General features: G+C 40.4%; 3 protein-coding genes across 4 annotated transcripts in view; 1 reads left to right on the forward strand and 2 right to left on the reverse strand.

The window, feature by feature from the left end:
- LOC124035540 (talin-2-like) overlaps positions 1-5,498 on the reverse strand; it is a 173,957-nt gene extending 168,459 nt beyond the window's left edge. The window contains exon 1 of the mRNA XM_046349002.1: positions 5,375-5,498. The gene's annotated coding sequence lies outside the window, so the exon portion shown is untranslated. The remainder of the gene's footprint in view (positions 1-5,374) is intronic.
- A 4,403-nt stretch (positions 5,499-9,901) lies between these two features.
- Positions 9,902-13,772, reverse strand: LOC124035542 (probable ATP-dependent RNA helicase DDX28). Its single transcript, XM_046349007.1, has 4 exons — positions 12,426-13,772; positions 12,158-12,241; positions 11,350-11,562; positions 9,902-11,130 (listed from the first exon to the last, which is right to left on the reverse strand). The coding sequence occupies exons 1-4, from the start codon at positions 13,539-13,541 to the stop codon at positions 10,810-10,812; spliced, it is 1,734 nt and encodes a 577-aa protein (XP_046204963.1). The 5' UTR covers positions 13,542-13,772; the 3' UTR covers positions 9,902-10,809.
- Positions 13,773-19,208: 5,436 nt separating this feature from the next.
- LOC124035541 (nuclear factor of activated T-cells, cytoplasmic 3-like) overlaps positions 19,209-22,301 on the forward strand; it is a 101,565-nt gene continuing 98,472 nt past the window's right edge. For both annotated transcript variants that reach the window (XM_046349003.1, XM_046349004.1), the window contains exon 1: positions 19,209-19,665. In XM_046349003.1, coding sequence (XP_046204959.1) covers positions 19,575-19,665 — 91 coding nt within the window. In that variant the 5' untranslated portion in view covers positions 19,209-19,574. The remainder of the gene's footprint in view (positions 19,666-22,301) is intronic.

The following is a 22,301-nucleotide window of genomic DNA, read 5'->3' on the forward strand; positions in this document are numbered from 1 at the left end:
CCCATGCTTTTTAATCAATACACTTCTGGAAAAGGGTGGAGAATCAGATTGTATCCTAACTAAACGTTAAGGACAGGCAGGCACAGAAAAGCCCTGGTCTTCAAAGTTCAAAAGGAATGCTGCCGAAGTATTGGAATCTCATGATTTGGCTCTTTTGTATAAGGTTACACATAGCTGGGCTGGGTCACACTGAGGTGTGAAATTCAGATATATTGTTGTTAATGTGCACGAACACAGCCCTGGGGCTGCATTCCAGAACGTGGCTGCTACTATGGACTGCATTCATATACGGTCGTAGCTTACCTTCCATAAATAATCAAACCTAAAATGGTTCTTAAGAGTATTATAGAGGTTAACTCACCTTTATACCCAAGTATGTTACCCAGTGGAGTGATACACAACGCATTAATCAAGAGACTGGCTACAACTCAAGTGATCAAATTATGTAGTCAAATAAAAACAATTGGAGACTAAGGATACACCGTAGTTATCGATAAGAATAGTTCTCTGCCCCGACCACTTCCTCTGCTCTGCAGTCTGCACACATCAACCAAGCCCACAGAGAGCTACTTATCTTCCCCTGAGTCTCATCTCCATCCCAGTAGGCCTGGGCCTCACCTCTCCCCCCAGAACAAAGCCACCTGACTGCTGGCCTTGGCAGCAAAGCCCCCCTCCTCTCCCCTGGTCCTCCAGACCACCAAGTTGACATTGTACATACTGCTGTAATTATGCTGCCTGTCGACAGACTGGTTGACTCCCAAATAGCACTCGATTCCCTACAAAGCTTGTCAAATGTAGTGCACTATATAAGGAATAGGGTGCTATTTGGGACGTAGGGCAGCCAGCCCTGCTCATTACTTCCTCTCCCTGGGTTGTGATGACAGGCAGCAGAGGCCACTCTGAACACAACACAGGCTGGATCAATAAATTAGCCATCACAGTCGTGATGAACTCCTCCACAACCGGATGCTATTGGCCTTAGAGGTCTTAATAAGCCATAAACACATTGGCCTGTGGCTTTGAGAGGCTCTTATTATCACCTATAGTTGGAATGTGGCACTATCAGGTTTAGTATGTAAAATACAGAACAATGCATGAATCAGGGGTTGAGCACCATGTGGGAAATGGCATGGATGCCAAACAAACTGACAGACTGTAGTCTATAATCATAACAGAATGTGTGTTAACGCTTACAATCATATTGCCATTAACGTAGAACATACAAATGCTGTCATGTATCCCATCATCACACATTCATATTAAACTTCTGCTGCTAAAGTGATGTATTTATTGTTCATATTAAACCATGTGAATATAAATACTGCATTCACGACTCCATTCACGGGAAAATAAGGCAGCTATACTGGTTAGCGTCAAACAGCAGTTTCATAAAGGGCCTGATTGTTATTCTAAATACTGTCACTTCATGCCACTCATCTCAGTGCTGGGAATTTGACAAACGGACCCATTGAAACAGTAAGAATATTTGTCAATCATTGCTGCTTTGACAGAATGTAGCTCAAACTGCTAATAATGTAATGGATGAATACACACGTTTAAAAAGGTCAGAGCAGTTTCTAATACAAGGAGGAAAAGGCTTTTGATTGATGTTTCGTGAATGTCAGATGTGTGTAAGCATGAAAACGATAGAAGTTAATGCTGGGGATGACTGACCTGCAGTGCATACTAAGCATCAATAAGAACGGTTAAATAGTTCTTATATTTTACAAATGGTCAAGTGGAAAATTAACCAGGGTTGCGTTCAGTAAGACAAAATGGTGGGCAACAGCGGAATTCAATGGAAACAGTACTGTTCGACCAGTTGAAAATCATTGTGATTATAGTGCTGTACGAGTTGTGATTTCAGATGGTCACACCCATATTGATCAGGCCACACATATCAAATCTGAGCAAACATACCTCAGACTGTTGTCATGACGTTGGCCTGGGGTTAGCTTTATGACAGTCATAAATACCTCTTTCCCCCTTTTTCCTCTCTCTACCCTACTGATGTCACATTTGCAAAACCCTTGGTTAACATAGAGATTCTAGGAACATCAGAATGTGGGGGGAAATGAACTATATTCTGGTAATCCGACCAATGTAACATATGAGGTGGTACTTAATGAATATGATGTCAGTTCAGTTGTCATCTGAGACATTCTCATCAATGATAAGATGACAAACTCTACAGTGGAAAGTCTACACATCAGAGTTATCGGATTCACATGGAATTGTTGTTCAATTTAAATGTTTGAATATGAAATTATTTGTGAGAGGATGAAACGTGATTTTAGCTTCTAAAATGTGAGATTTTGTTTTTCATAAGATAGGGCTCTGCTCAATCAGTGGCCCGCCCCTGTGAAGGTACATGGGCTATAAAACGTTTCAAACACGCCCTCCTCTCCCTTCCTATATAAGCCCTTGACGACAATATAACCTCCTGTTCCGAGGACGATGGTCCGATGTCAGAATGGTTGAGATAATAACTACAGAACGAAGCCAACATCAACGTGAGCTTTGGTTGCGAATGGTATAAACTTTGAACTCTTATTCACTACAGAAGTGATACCTCCTAGCCGTTGAGTTAGCAACAGCTGCTGCAAACGAGGGTTAGGAAGGAACAGACAGAGTATCCCGTCTACCACACAATGACATTACTACAACGTATTCAATTTTCCAGCAGAGACATTCTTCAAAGGACCCGGTTGGGCAACACGGCCTTCCATCTACCACCAACCTACCGAAGCGCAGCACAGAGTAAATATTTATTGCATTTTCCTTTTCCAAATGGACGGTAATTTAGAATGCATATGATACTGTATTTACGATAGCACAGCTTCGTCCTTTGTTCCTCAGTCTTCCCGCTCTTTCACTCAAACCCAGCCCTTTTCTTTTGTGTAACCAGCTGTCATATCTGTTCCGCCCGCTAGGGACATTTTCCTTTATAAATATGTGTATGTGTAATTCTGTGTGATTAGTTGGGTTTAATAATGTATTTACTAAATACCTAATTTTGTATTGCTGTGTTAAATTGTTAGCCAGGGTTCGTGCAGATAACCAAAAATGAACAACTTTCAGATGAGACTGAATTAAGATGACGATTAATATTGACTGCTATTGATGTAAAATATTACTAGGTCTTTAAGAGTTTATTCGGAAGATAACAGCTCTATGTGTATTCAAATACTTCATTGCTTTTCTATGACAGAGTGGAAGACCAATCCTCTGGGAAAAGCCATGCAGCCCCTCCATCGGTTTCAACAACTAGACCAGGGCCCAGTTTCCCAAAAGCATATTAATGCTAAGTTAATCATTAAAACCACTGAGCGCAATGGTTCTGATGATGAACATAGCCTTACGATGCTTTTGAGAAACCGAGCCCAGAGCTGTTAAATTCCGGTCCTGGAGAGCCCACGCTACTGCTTTTAGTTTCTACCTGGCAGTTTATTGCACTTTCCTGGTGTCCTCAGTCTTATTAGAAGAAGAGCATGAAAACTAGAAGTGTTTTGGCCCAACAGGATTGGCATTGAACAGCCCTGAACTAGATGAAGAGAAGGTGCCTACCCCATGTAGAGTGACATTACCTTACCCTGGCAGATCAATAGGATCAATGACTCATTTCACAGACATACCTACCATACTGGGATTGGTTTGTTGTCCCAACAGAGCTACCAGTCAGTCTTCTCTGAGACATTATGTACCCAGAACATCTTCACTAGAAGGTCATGTCTTTTACTGGCACGCCAAGGACTAAACCAGGGAGTCTTCTGAACCATGTACTTTTTTGTCCATAAAACTACCCAAAAAAACCTAGCTTGCTCAGCAAACATTTCAAACATGCCCCTTTTTCTGCCAGTCAACAGTGTCAACCTTCTGCTTACCAGCTGAAACCAACAAGTCTACCTCTAGCCGCACTCCAAGATTCTTATAGGCTAAATGACAAGTTTGCCCAGCTTTACTAGTGGTCCTTTACAAACAGCAATAAAATAAGAATGTATCAACACTGTACATGCAGTCATTTGAATAATCATTCACCACATGAAAAAATAAGGAACATTATATTCGTAGTATTCTCAAAAGGATCGAATTGTAGTTATACCAAGCAATGGTAGGCTATGCCGTGCAAAATGAATGGTCAATTGATGATATTCTGCATTTAATAGGCTACATGATCACAGTGGTACGTCAATGCAAGTCAAGGGGTGTGGCACTACCATGCGCTGCAAGAACATTACATTACATTTAAGTCAAGAAGGCACACAACAGCTTTAAATCACAAAGTAAATAGAGTAATTCGTGGAAATTCCACAGCCAACAATTATCCGGACCGTTGCATATTCCTGGTTACAATGTTGCGGTTCTTATGACGAGCGACACCTTGATATATTGTAGCGACCAGCACCCATGCTGATGCAAAGCTCACGGACGTGGAAAACTGCTGCTGAAATACAGGACGAGTGTGGTTGGATTTAAAATTAATTCGCGTGCTTATTCGGCCAGATTCACTATGCAATGAGTGCCTCTGATATAAGGAAACAGCTTGGCACACTGTGTTGTGTTTCATATAAAAACATATCAAAGCATAGATACTTCAATGGCGTATCATGTATGAACTGAGATAATGCAAAGTTTTAAAATGAGTCTTTAGTCTAGTGGTACTCACTGATGGTAGCGGCTATCGGGTTATAATATGGCGGTTTCAAATCGCCATGCAGTTACAATTGAATTGCCATGACCCCTACGCATGCACAGCCTATATTTCTAACAAGAATTGAGGTTCTGTTACATTGGATATACTCAGTAATGTTAAGTTTACAAACGCGGTGTTATTAAAAAGGGTTCAATTCGCCACTGTCATTTCACAAACAGAGCGTCCCCAAAACACATGGGCTTCGACTCCTGCTTCTCTTCTCACCAAATGCAATATATGTGGTAATTTAGCCGAAAGGGTACATTTGGGTCTAAACTACTGAATTTCCTGTAGTAGGATGAAAATGCAATGACGTTAATGTGAAATTCCTCCACAACCAACATCATCTGCAGCCTAATCTCACACCATGAAATGTGATTTGACCATAAATTCCCGAAAAGTAGGGGACACGCTCCGGAATTGAAATAAGAAACAGTATGCACAACAGTTCAGAGTTTACATCCCAGTAAAAACTATGCAGTAAGGATAACTGTGAAACAAGACATACAATCCCATTCATTCGATAGTCAAGCAAGGTCTACATCGCCTTGCTCGCTGTTTTGCAACGCACTCCCATCATATCCCTAATTAAACCAAGCATGGACAGAGAGAATGTCTCATTTCGACGTCTATTCAAGAAGCGGACTGGACATAATAAACCGGCAGAAAATGCTATCCTACCTGCTAATGTCCTACTGCTTCATTGCCTGCAATCAGCCCTTCAGATGCACATATAACCAGAAGTCCTGCTCTATTGAGTAAAAACCCCTCCTCGCTGAGGAAATCTCAAAGTGGCCAAATAGTGAACTGTAGTGGCGCTTGGTGTTGGAGGGGGGGGTGCGGCGTGTAGGGGATAGCGCTGGGAGAGCGGAAATACGTCATAAAAGAGAGACCTTAAGGGGCTTTGTAGTCACTTCTGCATTGTAGACAATTATGTCCGTAGCTGTGTTCCATCTACTGTCGTAAAAAGCGCTTTGAAGTCCATTAGAGGATAGGGTCTGAGAGAGACGTCGCATGGTACCACACGCAGGGGCATAATAGTGAAACATAATAGAAATAGATCAGATGTAACATGCGTTTCCCAAATACACCACACAGACTTAACACATCATTGCGCACATGTTAGGCTACACGTCATGAAATATATTGAGACAAATTACAGACAGTAGCCTAGAAGTAGCAAAATATAACTGAATTGACTATACATGTAATGTACAGTACTAGTCAAAAGTTTGGATACACTTACTCATTCAAGGGTTTTTCTTCTACATTGTAGAATAACAGTGAAGACATCAAAACTATGAAATAACAGATATGGAATCATGTAGTAAAAAAACGCTAAACAAATATATTTTAGAATCTTCAAAGAAGCCACCCTTTGCATTGATGACAACTTTGCACACTCTGCATTCTCTCAACCAGCTTTATGAGGTAGTCACCTAGAATGCATTTAAACAAACAGGTGTGCCTTGAAGTTAATGCTGGGGATGACTTCTATCGTTAATGTGTGGAATTTATTTTTATTTGAAGCATAATTGTATACCTTGCTTTTTTTGTATCAATTGCAAAGACATTGGCAAGTTTGTATTTGTAGTCAACTTTGTTCTGAAGTTATCAGCAGAGAGTTAGGGATGAACCATGTGATTCTATGTTTAGTGGAGATTTTCTGTGTATAAAGTGACGCGGTAGGCCAAAAAAGCATCTAACTACACACTTAGCCTCCCCCCAGTCTACTATAGAGGAGGAACGCTGTGTAGCCAAACTTGGCCCTTGTTTTCAGGGCAGAGTGTAGTAGAGGAAAGAACTTGGCACTCGTTGCTGGGCAGAGGAATGTGAAAATAAGACAAACCCGTAAGGTGGTGTTAACCCACAGAGTGAGCTGCAGACAGAAGTATAAGGACAACATTATTCCAGGGATTCTGATGTGAACACTCTGGAACACCTACACTCAGTTCAGACCACCTGTTGCTGCTAATCCTTAACCTTAGTTCTCATGTTAGGCTTTACTTTGTCCAAATGTTTTATTCTATTTACTATACTAAATCATCTTTCAGTATAAGGAAGTGCATTGATAAGCACATTGTAATTACTAATGGAGTACAAGACTGCTCCTAATATAGTATTAAAATAATATATGCTGACCAAAATTATACACGCAACATGCAACAATTTCAACAATTTTACTGAGTTACAGTTCATATTATTTATTTTTTTCACCTTTATTTAACCAGGTAGGCTAGTTGAGAACAAGTTCTCATTTACACCTGCAAACTGGCCAAGATAAAGCATAGCAGTGTGAAAAGATAACAACACAGAGTTACACATGGAGTAAACAATAAACAAGTCAATAACACAGTAGGAAAAAAAGAGTCTATATACAATGTGTGCAAAAGGCATGAGGAGGTAGGCAATAAATAGGCCATAGGAGCGAATAATTACAATTTAGCAGATTAACACTGGAGTGATAAATGATCAGATGGTCATGTGCAAGTAAAGATACTGGTGTGCAAAAGAGCAGAAAAGTAAATAAATAAAAACAGTATGGGGATGAGGTAGGTGAATTGGGTGGGCTATTTACAGATGGACTATGTACAGCTGCAGCGATCGGTTAACTGCTCAGATAGCAGATGTTTAAAGTTTATATTGAAATAAAGTCAATTGAAATAAATAAATTAGGCCATAATCTATGGATTACACATGACTGGGCAGGGGCGCAGCCATGGGTGGGCCTGGGTGGGCATAGGCCCACCAACTGGGGAGCCAGGAAGAGCCAATCAGAATGAGTTTTTCCCCCACAAAAGGGCTTTATTACCAACAGAAATACTCCTGTTTCACCAGCTGTCCGGTCTCAGACGATCCAGCAGATGAAGCTGGATGTGGAGGTCCTGTGCTGGTGTGATTACACGTGGTCTGCGGTTGTGAGGCCAGTCGGACGCATAGCCAAACTCTCTAAAATTACGTTGGAGGTCGGCTTATGGTAAAGAAATTAACATTCAACTTTGTGGCAACAACTCTGGTATACATTCCTGCAGTCAGCATGCCAATTGCATGCTCCCTCAACACTTGTGGCATTGTGTTGTGTGAAAAAACAGCACATTTTAGAGTGGCATTTTATTGTCCCCAGAAAACAAATTTGTGCACAAAATTTGAGAGAAATACTCTTTTTGTGTATATGGAACATTTCATTTCAGATCAAGAAACATGGGACAAACACTTCACATGTTCCATTTATATTTTTGTTCAGTGTAGTAATACTGTAAGAACTGGTAAAAAGCTCAAGTCTCACTCAGTCTGGATGTGTACAGCACAAGGATGTCTACAGGGACAGTGGGGCAAAAAAAGTATTTAGTCAGCCACCAATTGTGCAAGTTCTCCCACTTAAAAAGATGAGAGAGGCCTGTAATTTTCATCATATGTACACTTCAACTATGAGAGACAAAATGAGAAGAAAAAAATCCAGAAAATCACATTGTATGATTTCTAATTAATTTATTTGCAAAGTTTGGTGGAAAATAAGTATTTGGTCACCTACAAACAAGCAAGATTTCTGGCTCTCACAGACCTGTAACTTCTTCTTTACGAGGCTCCTCTGTCCTCCACTCGTTACCTGTGCTAATGGCACCTGTTTGAACTTGTTATCAGTATAAAAGACACCTGTCCACAACCTTAAACAGTCACACTCCAAACTCCACTATGGCCAAGACCAAAGAGCTGTCAGAGGACACCAGAAACAAAATTGTAGACCTGCACCAGAATGGCAAGACTGAATCTGCAATAGGTAAGCAGCTTGGTTTGAAGAAATCAACTGTGGGAGCAATTATTAGGAAATGGAAGACATACAAGACTACTGATAATCTCCCTCGATCTGGGGCTCCACGCAAGATCTCACCCCATGGGGTCAAAATGATCACTGGAACGTTGAGCAAAAATCCCAGAACCACACGGGGGGACCTAGTGAATGACCTGCAGAGAGCTGGGACCAAAGTAACAAAGCCTACCATCAGTAACACACTATGCCGCCAGGGACTCAAATCCTGCAGTGCCAGACGTGTCCCCCTGCTTAAGCCAGTACATGTCCAGGCCCGTCTGAAGTTTGCTAGAGAGTATTTGGATGATCCAGAAGAAGATTGGGAGAATGTCATATGGTCAGATGAAACCGAAATATAACTTTTTGGTAAAAACTCAACTCGTCATGTTTGGAGGACAAAGAATGCTGAGTTGCATCCAAAGAACACCATACCTACTGTGAAGCATGGAGTGGAAACATCATGCTTTGGGGCTGTTTTTCCTTTCAGTTACCTTTCAGTTACTAGTCCAACGCTCTAACCACTAGGCTACCCTGCCAGTCACGTAATAGAGATAGGCCTAAAAAAACTCAAATAGTGTCACAAGTAGAAAGGAGAAACGAAGTGGAACATACGGGAAACAAATACACAAGGAATGCCACAAATCCTAAGGGGTCAGATATGTCACCTCAGCAGTCATGTAGCTCTTGAAGGCCATGTAATAACATCTTTCTTCTTTTTCTTCCCTAGACAGGATCCAGGTGGCTATGGGAAGGGTGGTGATACCTCTGCAAGCTGAAACGCTGTAAAACATTCCTCATACACCCACCCAACACACACACACATAAAGGGATCATTTTCCAACGCGTACAGAGGTGATAGGCATGTGCAAATATTGTATGGTACTTTTTTCAAAAACCAATAACATAGCCTTATATTATGGAAATAGTGCTATGAGGTGGCAACGAAGGAGTGGCTTCGTAAGAAGCATTTCAAGGTCCTGGAGTGGCCTAGCCAGTCTCCAGATCTCAACCCCATAGGAAATCTTTGGAGGGAGTTGAAAGTCCGTGTTGCCCAGCAACAGCCCCAAAACATCACTGCTCTAGAGGAGATCTGCATGGAGGAATGGGCAAAAATACTAGCAACGGTGTGTGAAAACCTTGTGAAGACTTACAGAAAACATTTGACCTCTGCCATCGCCAACAAAGGGTATATAACAAAGTATTGAGATAAACTTTTGTTATTGACCAAATACTTATTTTCTACCATAATTTGCAAATAAATTCATTAAAATTCCTACAATATGATTTTCTAGATTTTTTTTCTCATTTTGTCTGTCATAGTTGAAGTGTACCTATGATGAAAATTACAGGGCTCTCATCAAACTCAATAAGTGAGAAAATATAGAGGCATATTCAGAAACCAGATTTCACAGAGATTTATTTTCACTCCAACACATCATGTTCAAACATCTTGCTTCCTCTAGAACAAGTAACCACAGACATCAATGGGAGACTTCAAGGTTAGAGCCTGAATCCAACTTGACTGTAGATTCATGGACATTTCTACATATGGAGGTTTTAATGTCGTGCTTCTGTATTACACACAAAAGCAGAAACAGAGTGAAGACCACTTTCCCAAATGTAATATGCTAATGTGGGTCTACCTGTGGTTAGTGAGAAGAGATTAGCACCGTTGTCTCAGTGGCACCCTACCAGATACATGAAGGGTTATATGAGTTATTCTTTTTGTTAAGGAAATTATTTTCGTTTCTGGAAGGAAAAGGAAAATCGGTATTCCATACTTGTTCTAAATGTATTTTATTAGATTATTTAACCTATGTTTTACCAAAATAAGTTAGTATGGCTGAGTTAAATTCCATAAAAGAAGGGCTTGCGGCATGTGGATGAGCATTAAAATAAGGCTATATTCAGCCATAGCCCTTCTCTGGTTACTGTATGACTGCTGTATGACAGGTCAAATAAAGTAAATACTGCCACCCTGTGATTACCCGTGAGAAGTGCAAACGTGCCACACACCTGCTGCTTGTAAGAGGGCATGATTTTTGTACATTACTAAAGACACTTCCTCTTTGGAATGACATGCGGTAGCTATCTGGGTTAAAAAGAGAAGTCAGATCATAGTTCCAGTCTCAAACATGATATGGCATCTAAAAAGGTCAAATTAAAAGACGATAATGCCTGTGTTGGAGACAAAGGATTCAGTCTCACACAGCTGGTTTTGGCTATCATGGATACAATCATTTTAATGAACAAATTAATCAAACAAGTTAGTTCTGCTTTGGTAATATCCTTATTTGTGGCAGACCAACTAGTAGAGCAACCCCTCTTCTTCCTCCTCCTCCTCCTCTTCGGCTGCTTTGCGCTCAGGCTTCCTGATGGAGGATTCCATCCCAGGCAGACTTGTCCTCCTCCGGGCAGCCGTCTCAATCTTCTGCACCAGCTCCACGTCCCAGGGGTGGGTGACGAAGCTGAGCACCTCCCCATCCTCCACACTCCCTACCCGGCCCACCCGTCCAGCCCGGTGGATGTAGTCCGTGTGAGATTCTGGGAAGTCGTAGTTGACCACCAGACTGACCCTCTGGGTGTCCAGTCCTCGGGAAGCGATGTCGGTACAGATCAGCACGTCTACCTATAGGGATAGAATGTGAAACGTAGCCTATAACATGTTAGCTATGTGTTTTGTTATGATCTGTGGTCAATGTGTTATTGTTACTGGGTATCTTTTTAAAGTGTTTATTGTGTGACATGGAGCTTGTCACACAATATGGACATGGATATTGTCACATGGAGTTTGATAAGGAATTTGAAACTGCATAAGCAGACAAAGTCTTTTCTCGTCTCATATCACCTGTCCCTTCTGGAAGGAGTGGAAGATTCCAGCCCGGAGGGAGGCAGGCATCTCTCCCTGCAGTCGGACGTGTCTCAGCCCCATGTCCTCCAGTGAGTAGCCCAGCCAGTTGACTGTAGAAGCCCGGTTACAGAACACCAACACCCCAGCCTTGTCCTGCTCTGCTGCCTTCAGCGCCTGGTGGAGCTCCAGAAGCTTGTCAGCTCCCCTCACCTGAACATGGAATAATATAGATGTGTTATATATAGTATACTATAAATTATATTAAATCGTTTATACTTTAATGCTATAAATTACTACATCATTTATATTATACTAATGTAATTCATAGTATTCTGTCAAACAATTTTAAAAAAAGTTTAAATCGCAGGATTTGCTATGATGAATCGCAATTAAATTCAGAATTTGCTCAATTTGAGCTGTAATAGATTTTTAGACAAAAAGCATTATGGAATATTGACATCTTGTTTTTGTCCAAAGTAACAGGAAGCAAAATCTGATAAATTGATGAACTCTTTCTTTAACCTCAATGTCAACTTGATTTGGCATCGCAATGTTGTTTTTAGCTGTAGAGCTGATGTATTTTTAATGCCTTCAGACAATGTGAATAATCACAATAAAAAAAATTAAGTGTGCATTAAAATTAGTGCAGTTAACTGATTCACTTTGACAGCTCTACTATGAATACCTAAGTACTAGTACATGTTTTTTATATAGGCCCCATAGACACTTTACAATATTGAAGAACACCAAAGAAACAAAGCACTAATACCAAACCAATGAAAACAAGACAAAAGGTGGAGAATACCTTCAGGAAGGTCTGTTTTACATGTGGCATGAGGAAGTGAAGATTCTTGCTCTTGATGGTCACCATGCTGCCCAGGTCCGTCACCTATAAGAACAAGTCAGTCTCATTTTAATGTGCATTTTTCCATGGGTCTCAACACATTTTACATAATGAGGCAGGAATATGCACTACTTTTGACCAGAGTCCTATGTGGTAGTGCACTATAGTATAGGGAGTAGGGTGTATAGGGAGTTTGGGACGCAACCAATGGAAAAGTAATGATGATGACCTGGCTGAGAACCTCTCCGACCCCACCGGGGAACGTGGCCCCCACCACCACCAGCTGGGCCTTGCGGGTGGAGCCAGGGCCCTGGGTCTCTGAGGGGTCACAGGCCACACGGGTCTGGGCCAGGATGCTCTCCAGCATGCCAGAGAAGCTGGGATCAAACATGGTGTCTGCCTCGTCCACCACCATGAAGCTGAGCTCCCTCAGGTCTAGGTAGCGTCTCCGCAGGGCCTTGACAAGGGCACCAGGTGTGGCCACCAACACATCCGGGGGACCCTTGGTGAAGGCCAGCTTGATGTTGCCCACACCTCTCCCACCTCCCACTGTCTTCACCATCAGCCTGAATGGGCCACACAGGCTCCTAGCCACAGCTGAGACCTGGTCAGCAAGTTCTCTAGAGGGGACAATGATAACGGAGCGAGTCCTGGGTGTGGTCTCTATAGACTCGGAATCTGCTGCTTTCTCAGCCTGTAGTTTGTGAATGACAGGCAACAGGTAGCTCAGGGTTTTGCCGCTGCCTGTCTCAGCTGCACACAGGATGTTATAGCCTTTCAGGAGCTTGGGGATGGTTTGTAGTTGAACGGTTGTAGGGTGAGTTATGTTGTCCTTGCTCAAAGCCTCCACTAAGTCCGGGCAGAGGTGAAGGTTGTGAAATGTAATAGGTTTACTCTTCTCTTTGAGTTTGTCACCCTCCTCATCCTGGATTTCAGTGACAACGGGTGGAGTACGCTGAGTGTTGTTAACCGTGAAGTAGTCACCAAATGATTTGTTGTGTTTCCATCCTTTGGAGGAGAGATGGGGCTGCTCAAATTTCCCAAGTGTGTAGCCTGTGGACTGATTCAGTTCTGGGTTCTTGCTTTTGATTAGGAGCTTGCCAGCCTTGATGGTGTTGACTTTGTTCTTGCTTCTCACTTGCTTCACATTTTCTACCTGCTCCTGCATGTGTCTGGGAATGCGAATGACCACAGACTGTGCTGTGGTTGACATGGGATGGGCACCACAGGCTGAACTGATTGTACCATGACTACATGCTAGTGCTCTGAAATGACCCGAGGACGAGTAGTTGTGTTTTGATATCAACGTAAACAATACTGAGTAGCCAACCTTCACAGACTGCATTCCGATGGTAAGTTAACTTGCTTACTAGCTAGCTAACGTTAGGTAGGAAGAATCAGCTGGTGCACGTCTTCACAAATAGACAATATCGTTTCTGTTGTTTTTCATTATAGTGTATAATTTATCAAATGCCTCCGAGAACAAGATATATTTGATTATATACGTTTTTACCGGACTGTATTTTCCGTTCAATTTTCAAACATTTATATGCACATGCGTCGGTGGCGAATAATGATGACGTCAATCTGTCGCAAGAGATGACGCCTTCCCTATTGAATAGCACGGGTAGCCCAGATAGAAATCTAAGATATAGAATGGACATTTCAACAACAAAAAAATTGCTCTCCAGCTTTTGTTTTTATGACATTTTGCTGTTTAGAAGGTATGTTAGATGTAATGTACATTATGGAACGTTTTTAATAGTACGTGTCGGCTACCTGTGGGGTACTCAAATGGAACAGGGTCAAATGTGTGGGCCAACTTCCATCCACAGTGGGATCAGTCTTATATTTCTGTTTTGTGTTAATGTATTATTGCACTTGAGTACAACTTGAGTTTGGCTGTGTGGATTGGAGACAGACAGCCACGTCATTATTGTGTTTCAATACTGGGTTAATTGTTCAATTCAATTATGCATGCATCTGTCTTAAAACCATTTTGATATTGATCCTTACTCTTATGGTTAAACTTTGCTGTGTACGCATGTGTGGTAGACTAGTTTGATGAGCTTCTATCCGTGCTCTGCCATGATGATACATGTACTAAATCATGATTGTAGACTATTGTACTGAAGAGCCACTGACAACCTGTGGACCTTTTTTGGCATTCTAAATCCCCAGCCCATACCTGTTTGAACTATCTTATAATCATTTATATTCAAATCAATATTTTGTTATAACCTTATGGTGACTTCCAGGACCAGTGCCCATTCAGGCCTTCTTTGACTCCGCTGACCGAAAAGAACATACTTCATAGAATAGAATAGACTTATACATTTATACACTAAAAAACAAACAAGAAAGTCATACATGTATTGAACTTCTCTCCACCCTAGATCAAAGCTAATGTGATGGTACAACCCACATGATGAGCTCATAGCTCTATTCACGCTGGACCTGATAATGAGGATTGCCTCTGATGATCCCTGTGGTTCAGTAATTACTGATCTGTCACCGGTATTGATCCCTCACCAGGCACAGTTCCCATGCTCTGAATGAACCGGTTGTCTGATTGATTTTCTGAAGCGTCAGAACATCACACATACGCTGCCAGTAATAGGGTGTCTGACTGTGTCACGTGTTGACTGTTGGTTCAAGCGTTGGGCAACACCCTGACATTGCTATCCAGAACAGTACTGGTGGCAAAAAGAGGAAAAATAGAAGAGCTTTGACAGTATTAGAGAGAACTACGGGAAAGAAGTGAGCAGTGAGGAGAGGCGAATAATGTTGGGTCTTGTTTGATTTAGCTGTTGTTCTTTCAGTAAACAGTGGAGGGCAGCCTACATCAAGGATGAAAACCAGTAAGTCAAACCCGTAACAAAACCTGTCGTATGCACCATTTAACATTTAACATTTAAGTCATTTAGCAGACGCTCTTATCCAGAGCGCACCACTCAATGTCTATCCTACACTCTTCTTCAGAATTTCTGTACCAATTTCTCAGCCAATTTTTCCAGTATACGTTTGCATTTTTTCATAGTTAAATAAAGGTTCAATTGAAATGTAAAACGATTATGAATAGGCTACATGGTGTCTACATGTAGCTATTTTCACTTAGGTGTTCAATCAAAATGCTTTTTACTGTTATACTCAGTTCAGTTATCTACCAATATGAAATTGATATATTCCTGCCATTTGCTTTCTTGTGGTTCTGTATTTGAATACAAAACAAGCAGGCCTAAAGAAAATCCTTTAGAATTCAGAAAAAATACATCTGAAATAATCCCGTCTTCTCCAATATTTAGAAAGTTAGAAATAAGCCTCCTTCCTCAAGTGAGGAATTCAGACAGATTCTTGTGCAATATAATAATAACAGTCAATATTTAACCCATATTATGGCTCATGTCAGTCAAGGTGATGCATTGAAGTTGTGCAGTCTGTGTACTATGCTGTGCAGAAGCACAAGCCTCAATCCTTGAAAGAGAGCGTCACATACCTCTCTCTCACACAGGACAAGTGAGGGGGTAGAGGGTTTATTTTTTCCCTCACTACTTTCTTTACGAGAACTTAATATCGTTAACCACATCCACACCCTCCCACACAATTTGTGTGCACAGTGTTCTTTATCTTCTCCCTTTAAAGGTAAGATGAGAAGATAAGAGGCACACGGGTAACCTGAATTAAGCAGCAACCAGTAGTGGGTCTGGAGACATGCTCTTACAGCAGTAGTGTTATAATGCCTTGGGGTCATGACGATCATATACATTACATACCCATGCATTCTGCATTGTACTCATACAGATGTCAATAAAACAAATGATAACCTACCATACAAAAGAGAATGCATACAAATCCTACTGAGTCAGTGTTTACAGTGTTGGGCAGGTTGTGAGGTAGACAAGAGCTAAATCTGTTATTTACTTTTTAAATCTTATTAAAATATTTTTTGAATATGGTTTATTAAAACTGAATGTTCAAAATAGCTTTTATGAAATAACATCAGGGAACTTCAAGGTTAGTAAATTATGTTATTTCTCTATTTTGGCCACATAACACCTTTGTACATAACACCCTTGTCCTATATAAATCCAATCATTTTCCCATAATATCAATATCGCAGCTATAAAATGCAGTGATTAGTTTGTTGCCTAATGTACCAAAAGAGAGGGTTATGCTTCAACACTGAATTGTCTTATGAATTAAACTGTCATTTCTAAATGAACATAACCATGCACTGTCAAGGTAACATACCTAGAGCAGTTTTATCAGTATGATCTCAAACTAGTATATTTTGTAATCGATTTCAATTTCGCCAGCTGATGGCATACAGTGAATGTCAGTGAGGTTTACATGTAGTGAGCGCTTTTGCTTGGAAATGTAGACCACAGGAAATGTGATATTTTTTTCCGCATTGTTTTTGTGAACTTCAGCGTCTGTACGCCCACATGTGTCAAACAAAAACATTCTCTTGTTTTTTCTTATCTTTGCTGTATTCGTTATCTTTCACAAATATTCAATAAGAGGATTCTGTGTATGCAGGTGTTCTGTCTCAATGCACCCCAGGCAGCTGCAGAAAAATTCATCTTTTTCTATATAGGCCAAAATCACTATTGGAATATATTCCCCTAAACTCCACAAATATGAACAATGTCCAAGAAGAGTTATCAATTAATGATATATGTCGGTTCTATAAAGTCATATTCATGTATTTAATGTATTATTGTGGAGAAATTAGCAGTGAAGGACATTTCCCTTTGATTTATGTTGATGTATAACTCCTGTGCATATGTCATATAGAGTCAGACATCGGCACTTTACGGTTTCCATTGTTGAACAATGTAATCCAATATGAGGGGACATTCAACTGTCCTCTATGATATTATTGTACCTCCCTGGTTTGATCAAACTTCTCTGGTGTGATTAAACCTCTCTAATGTTATTAAACTGCTCTGATGTTATTAAACTGCTCTGATGTTATTAAACTGCTCTGATGTTATTAAACTGCTCTGATGTTATTAAACTGCTCTGATGTTATTAAACTGCTCTGATGTTATTAAACCTCTCTGATGTTATTAAATTGCTCTGATGTTATTAAACTGCTCTGATGTTATTAAACCTCTGATGTAATGGAACCTCTCTGATCTTTTTTTAACCAATTGAGCAATTCATTTGTATGATGTAGAAATTAATATTCTAATTAATGTAGCTATGTATTGCACTACGCGGTGCAATGATGTTAGGAGAATGTCCCTGTTTGACATATTTATATTGCTGTATCTTTAACCAATACCCAGCAACTTTTATTGTTGCACTTCCAGTACATCAATCAAAGCCACAGCAGTACAGAGGCTTATAGAGAAGGCCCTAAGTGATCCAGTATAGCTTTGCATAAGTAGATGGCTGGGTCACAGAGGGGAAATCTTGATACTATCAGAAGGAACAACTCTCTGAGCTGCTGGGTTTATTTCTTATTTATTATACCATCAGATTCACCCTGCAATAATTCCCAGTAGCTCTTCTTAGCTTTCTTTACCAGTTGAAACCCAGTAGTGCAAGGCTCTATCTGAGCTAAAGTTATTGCACTATTTCTGATCTGTACATTGCACTCTTGAATTATTATATATATATATATTTGTATTTATAATGTGACCCTTAGCTTTCATTCACTGTTTCATTCACCCTTAGCTTTCATTCACAATCATTTTTAAGCTTTCGTTCAGTTAAAGTAATATATATATATATATATATATATATATATATATTAGTTACAATATAGTTACAATATAGTTAAGAGAGGAGGGTTGAAGGTCGGCTATAATTTGGTTTAATAATGATGCACAGAATGGTTGGCAGTGATACAATTAAAGTGATTGTGAAATCTGCTCAACACGAAAGGGTCAAAAGGTTTACTTGATCTGCCCAGGCCAGAAAAACTATCCGTATAGTCTATCGGGAAGGGTTCCGCGACTGGCGGCCCATTTTTTATAAATGTTGGACATAAAAGACTGTAAAAACACCAGCAAATCAGCTCCACGTGATTTTAATTTTGGAAATCTGTTCCAAAGTATTCCCAGGCATAATAGAGACATACTGTATATGTGATCATATATAAAAATGTAAGCAAGGTTTGAAATGTTTTAGTCAAATGGTATATCTGTTTGGGCTTTTTGCGGTCAATTTGCAATCTACAAATTATTTGTAATTATGTTCCGGCCCCCTGACCCTCTGCTCAAGAAAAAAATCGTCCCGCGGCTGAATCTAGTTGATGATCCCTGCTTTAGGGTATAGGGTATATTTAACTAATCACATAAACAATGCATTCCAGGAAAGTGTGATGGCCTACTTAGTATAAAGACAGATTTAATACTAATGCATATGTCACATACTTTATCATCGACATGCAGAACTATTGCATAGACCTTGGAGCAGGCAGTCTGTTGAATTCCTATAGCCCAAAAGGCAACGTGAACACAGAACATTTAGTTAATTGGAGCCAGCATGGTCCGTTTAAACTTTAATTGTGTCTGTTAGAGATGTAGGCCAACAGTATATGAGAGCCTGCATACATTCAAAAATAGTGATTGAGACATTATAAATGAAAATGTGTTATGATCTCAGATTATGTGTAATTTCATTCGGATTAAATCCGAATAGGACAACAGTGCTGTACATCTAGATAACTTTATTATAGCTACAATAAGGTTCATGTTGAGACAATGAGTTTCAATATGAGATTTAACTACATATCCTAGGAGCTCTTGCCAGCCTTATCCGTGTTTGTGGGTGTGTGTGTGAGATAAATGTTTACTGTTCATTTCTGATTTTTTATTTAACTTTTGTTTATTATATATTTCACTTGCTTTGGCAATGTAAACATACTGTATGTTTCCCATGCCAATAAAGCCCTCTGAATGGAATTGAGAGACAGAGTGCCAGCGCTCTGTTGAGTTCCCTGCTGACGTCACTACTGGAACTGCCCTGTCACGCGCAGTTAGTAAAAGTTGGGATAGAAGGCGCTCCAGTGAGAGTCAGTTTCACCGACAACCTTGTCTGTCTTGTTGACACCAAACAGCGATAAATCAATTTAATGTTCGCAAGGACAAAAGAGTAGACTCGTTGTAGGACAATCAAAAGTTTAACAAGCATTGTATTACCTAACGTCTCCGGGGAGAAATAATCATTTTTGGATTTCTAATCAAGGAAGAAAAACTAGTTCACGCCGCTCGCGGGGCGATTGCTCGCTACGATTTTGATTTGCTAAATTAAACAAGTTTTGTTGTTTCAGTTAACGTTAGTTCTGTAAATGTTGTGACATTTAAAATAGTATTTTGCATTAGCCGTCGTTCGTGTGACGGGTGAAACCGAGCTGTCAACCCCGATGACTACTGCAAATTGCACTGGTAATGAGGAGCTGGACTTCAGGCTGATCTTCGGAGAGGACGGCCAACAGCAGTCGCTAGGCCCAGCAGGTTAGAATTTGATCTTTGCCGCGAATACCCAGTAAACTTCTCTAGACGTAGAAGAGTGCACAGATGCGATGACATTGCAAACAACAAGAACGTTGCAGAAGGGGCATTGGTTGCAACAGATTAGCGAATGTGAAAAAGCTAGGGTATGTTCTGGCAGCAGAAAGTAGAATAAGTTGGCTAAACATCAACATTAGTATTTTTTTTATTTTTGTATGTGCAGTTACACACGGACTTTTCCACAGTTAAAATATGGGGTTTTAGGAACATGAGCCTAAACAGCAAACAAGCGCGCGACAGCAGCTGTCAAATAACGGTGTCCTCATGCTAACTAGCTCATTCCCACCAAAAGTTGCAAGACTGTACAAAATGATGTATAAATAATATATTTAAATACTGCAGCACATGCTGAAATGTGTATGTGGCTCCTAGCATAAATAATAATGTAGCTAGCTAGAAATGTATTTCAAAAGACTAGCTCGGCAGCTGAGTAGGTAAGATAGCTAGCTCACGAGAGGACACAGCTGTCAGTTATTCAGACACCTAGCTTAACAAGAATGCATTATGCCTGCCTACAGCTCTACTTGTTTCAAACATTCGCTCCAATCAATCCATTTTATTATCGATTATGCTTCAGAAAACGAATTGAATAGCTTTGAAACAGCAATGCAATGAACTTGGGAACGTCATATTGTAAGAAACTACCATGCATGCATTCACAACTCTTCCATTTGTAATCTAACTTGTTAGTAGCGTTAGTGGTCATGCAATCGATGTTGTTGATCATAATACTGAATATAACTTAAAAAGTACAATAATTAGACATAAATAGCAATATAGTGAATGTAATATTATAGTTATTAGTATTACAAGCAAGCAAATATTCTCTATTTTTCTGCTTAGTTATGACCTCATAAATGAAGAGGTTATTACATCAAGTAGTATTACTCCCTTTAACTATTAATTTGTAATGCAGATAAATGTGTATGTTTAAATTAGAGTATTTGGTACGTTGACTATGCAGCTTGACAAAACACCATTACAACAATAAACAACACAATAAATTAAACTGAATTAATAAACTGAAACTACATATTTCCCAGTATACAAGAAACCTCACAACCTAGTTTATACAGTTTTTTTTTGTGCATAATTTCTTTGGCCAATAAGTCCAAACACATCCAATAACCCTATGTCACCCTGCTGCCATTTCAATCATCTCGGCAGTTTGCGCCCAGTTTGCCGGCAATACAGTATTTGACTCTCACAGATAGAGGTGTGTGTGTGTGTGTGTGAGAAGGTGGGGGTTCATATCAGAATCTCAGTGTGACCAGGTGTGCAGAGAAATAACCAGATCTGTGGAAGTCTGGTGATGCATCATGCTACAATATTCTATTTGTGTTTTGTTTGTGTATTTTGGACAGTTGTTTTGGAAACAAGACAAGACAAGGGGTTTAACCATTCTGAGACAAGAGAAGACAAGCAAGCTGTCATTCATTCATAACCACATATCTAGGAGTTCCACGCTATTTCAAAAGCATCTGTCTTTCACATAGCTAGAATGCATGCTTGGATTCTGTGAAACTGCAAACTGTTTTAATTCAAACCCTAAATTCAGTGTAGGGCGACTGCAACTTACATTTAACTTAAAAGCTTGATTACCAGTTTTGATTAAATAGGACCAATATCTACAGAATTAAGCCTAGCTCTGCCCTTTTCATGAAACTCTCGCAATACTATGAATCCAAGGCTTTGCTAGTCCTTTCTCCGCCGCAATCAATTTTTCCCTGGATTATAAAAAAGTCTAATTTGGAGACGAGTAGGGAAAAGTGAAAAAAGTGCTTTTGGAATAAGTCAAGGAATAAAAACGCCACTGTGCAAGTGGTTTTAATCTGGTTGGACCGTGTGCCTTGGCCCGTATGACTAGTGCCTGTTCACATTAATAACTGGAGTGTAACGCAGAGACACAGAACCAGAGTAACGGTGAGTTGAACAGTATGGCTCCAAGTTTAATTGCTCTCTCTCTTTCTCCTTCCTCATCAGCCCTAGCCTCACTCACACAAGTCAGGGCTCGCTAGAACAACCTGGAGCACTGCTAGTAAGCTTTCAGTCTGACCAACTCTACCGCAGTAGGTCTTATCTCTGTGTATAAACATGTGATTAAGAAGACTGCACTGTGTCACACTTGGCCTCACTCACTCACTCACTCACTCACTCACTCACTCACTCACTCACTCACTCACTCACTCACTCACTCACTCACTCACTCACTCACTCACTCACTCACTCACTCACTCACTCACTCACTCCTTCCAGCCCAAGCCTCTCTCTCTCTCTCTCTCTCTCTCTCTCTCTCTCTCTCTCTCTCTCTCTCTCTCTCTCTCTCTCTCTCTCTCTCTCTCTCTCTCTCTCCTCCTCCTCAGCGCTAGCCTCACTCACACAAGTCAGGGCTCTCTAGAACAACCTGGAGCACCTCTATTTCCTACATTTGTATTTATTTAGTTTCTTGAACTGTGCTATTATGATTGTTCATCAAAGTGGATCATACTGTTAACCGCAATTATATGGTTATTAATAAAGCAACTATGAACCCAGAGAAATGGCCCAGCAGATTTCCATCCACTCAAATAGAACAGTAG

The sequence above is a fragment of the Oncorhynchus gorbuscha genome, linkage group LG05 (assembly GCF_021184085.1).
Source record: "Oncorhynchus gorbuscha isolate QuinsamMale2020 ecotype Even-year linkage group LG05, OgorEven_v1.0, whole genome shotgun sequence".
Lineage (NCBI taxonomy): Eukaryota > Metazoa > Chordata > Actinopteri > Salmoniformes > Salmonidae > Oncorhynchus > Oncorhynchus gorbuscha.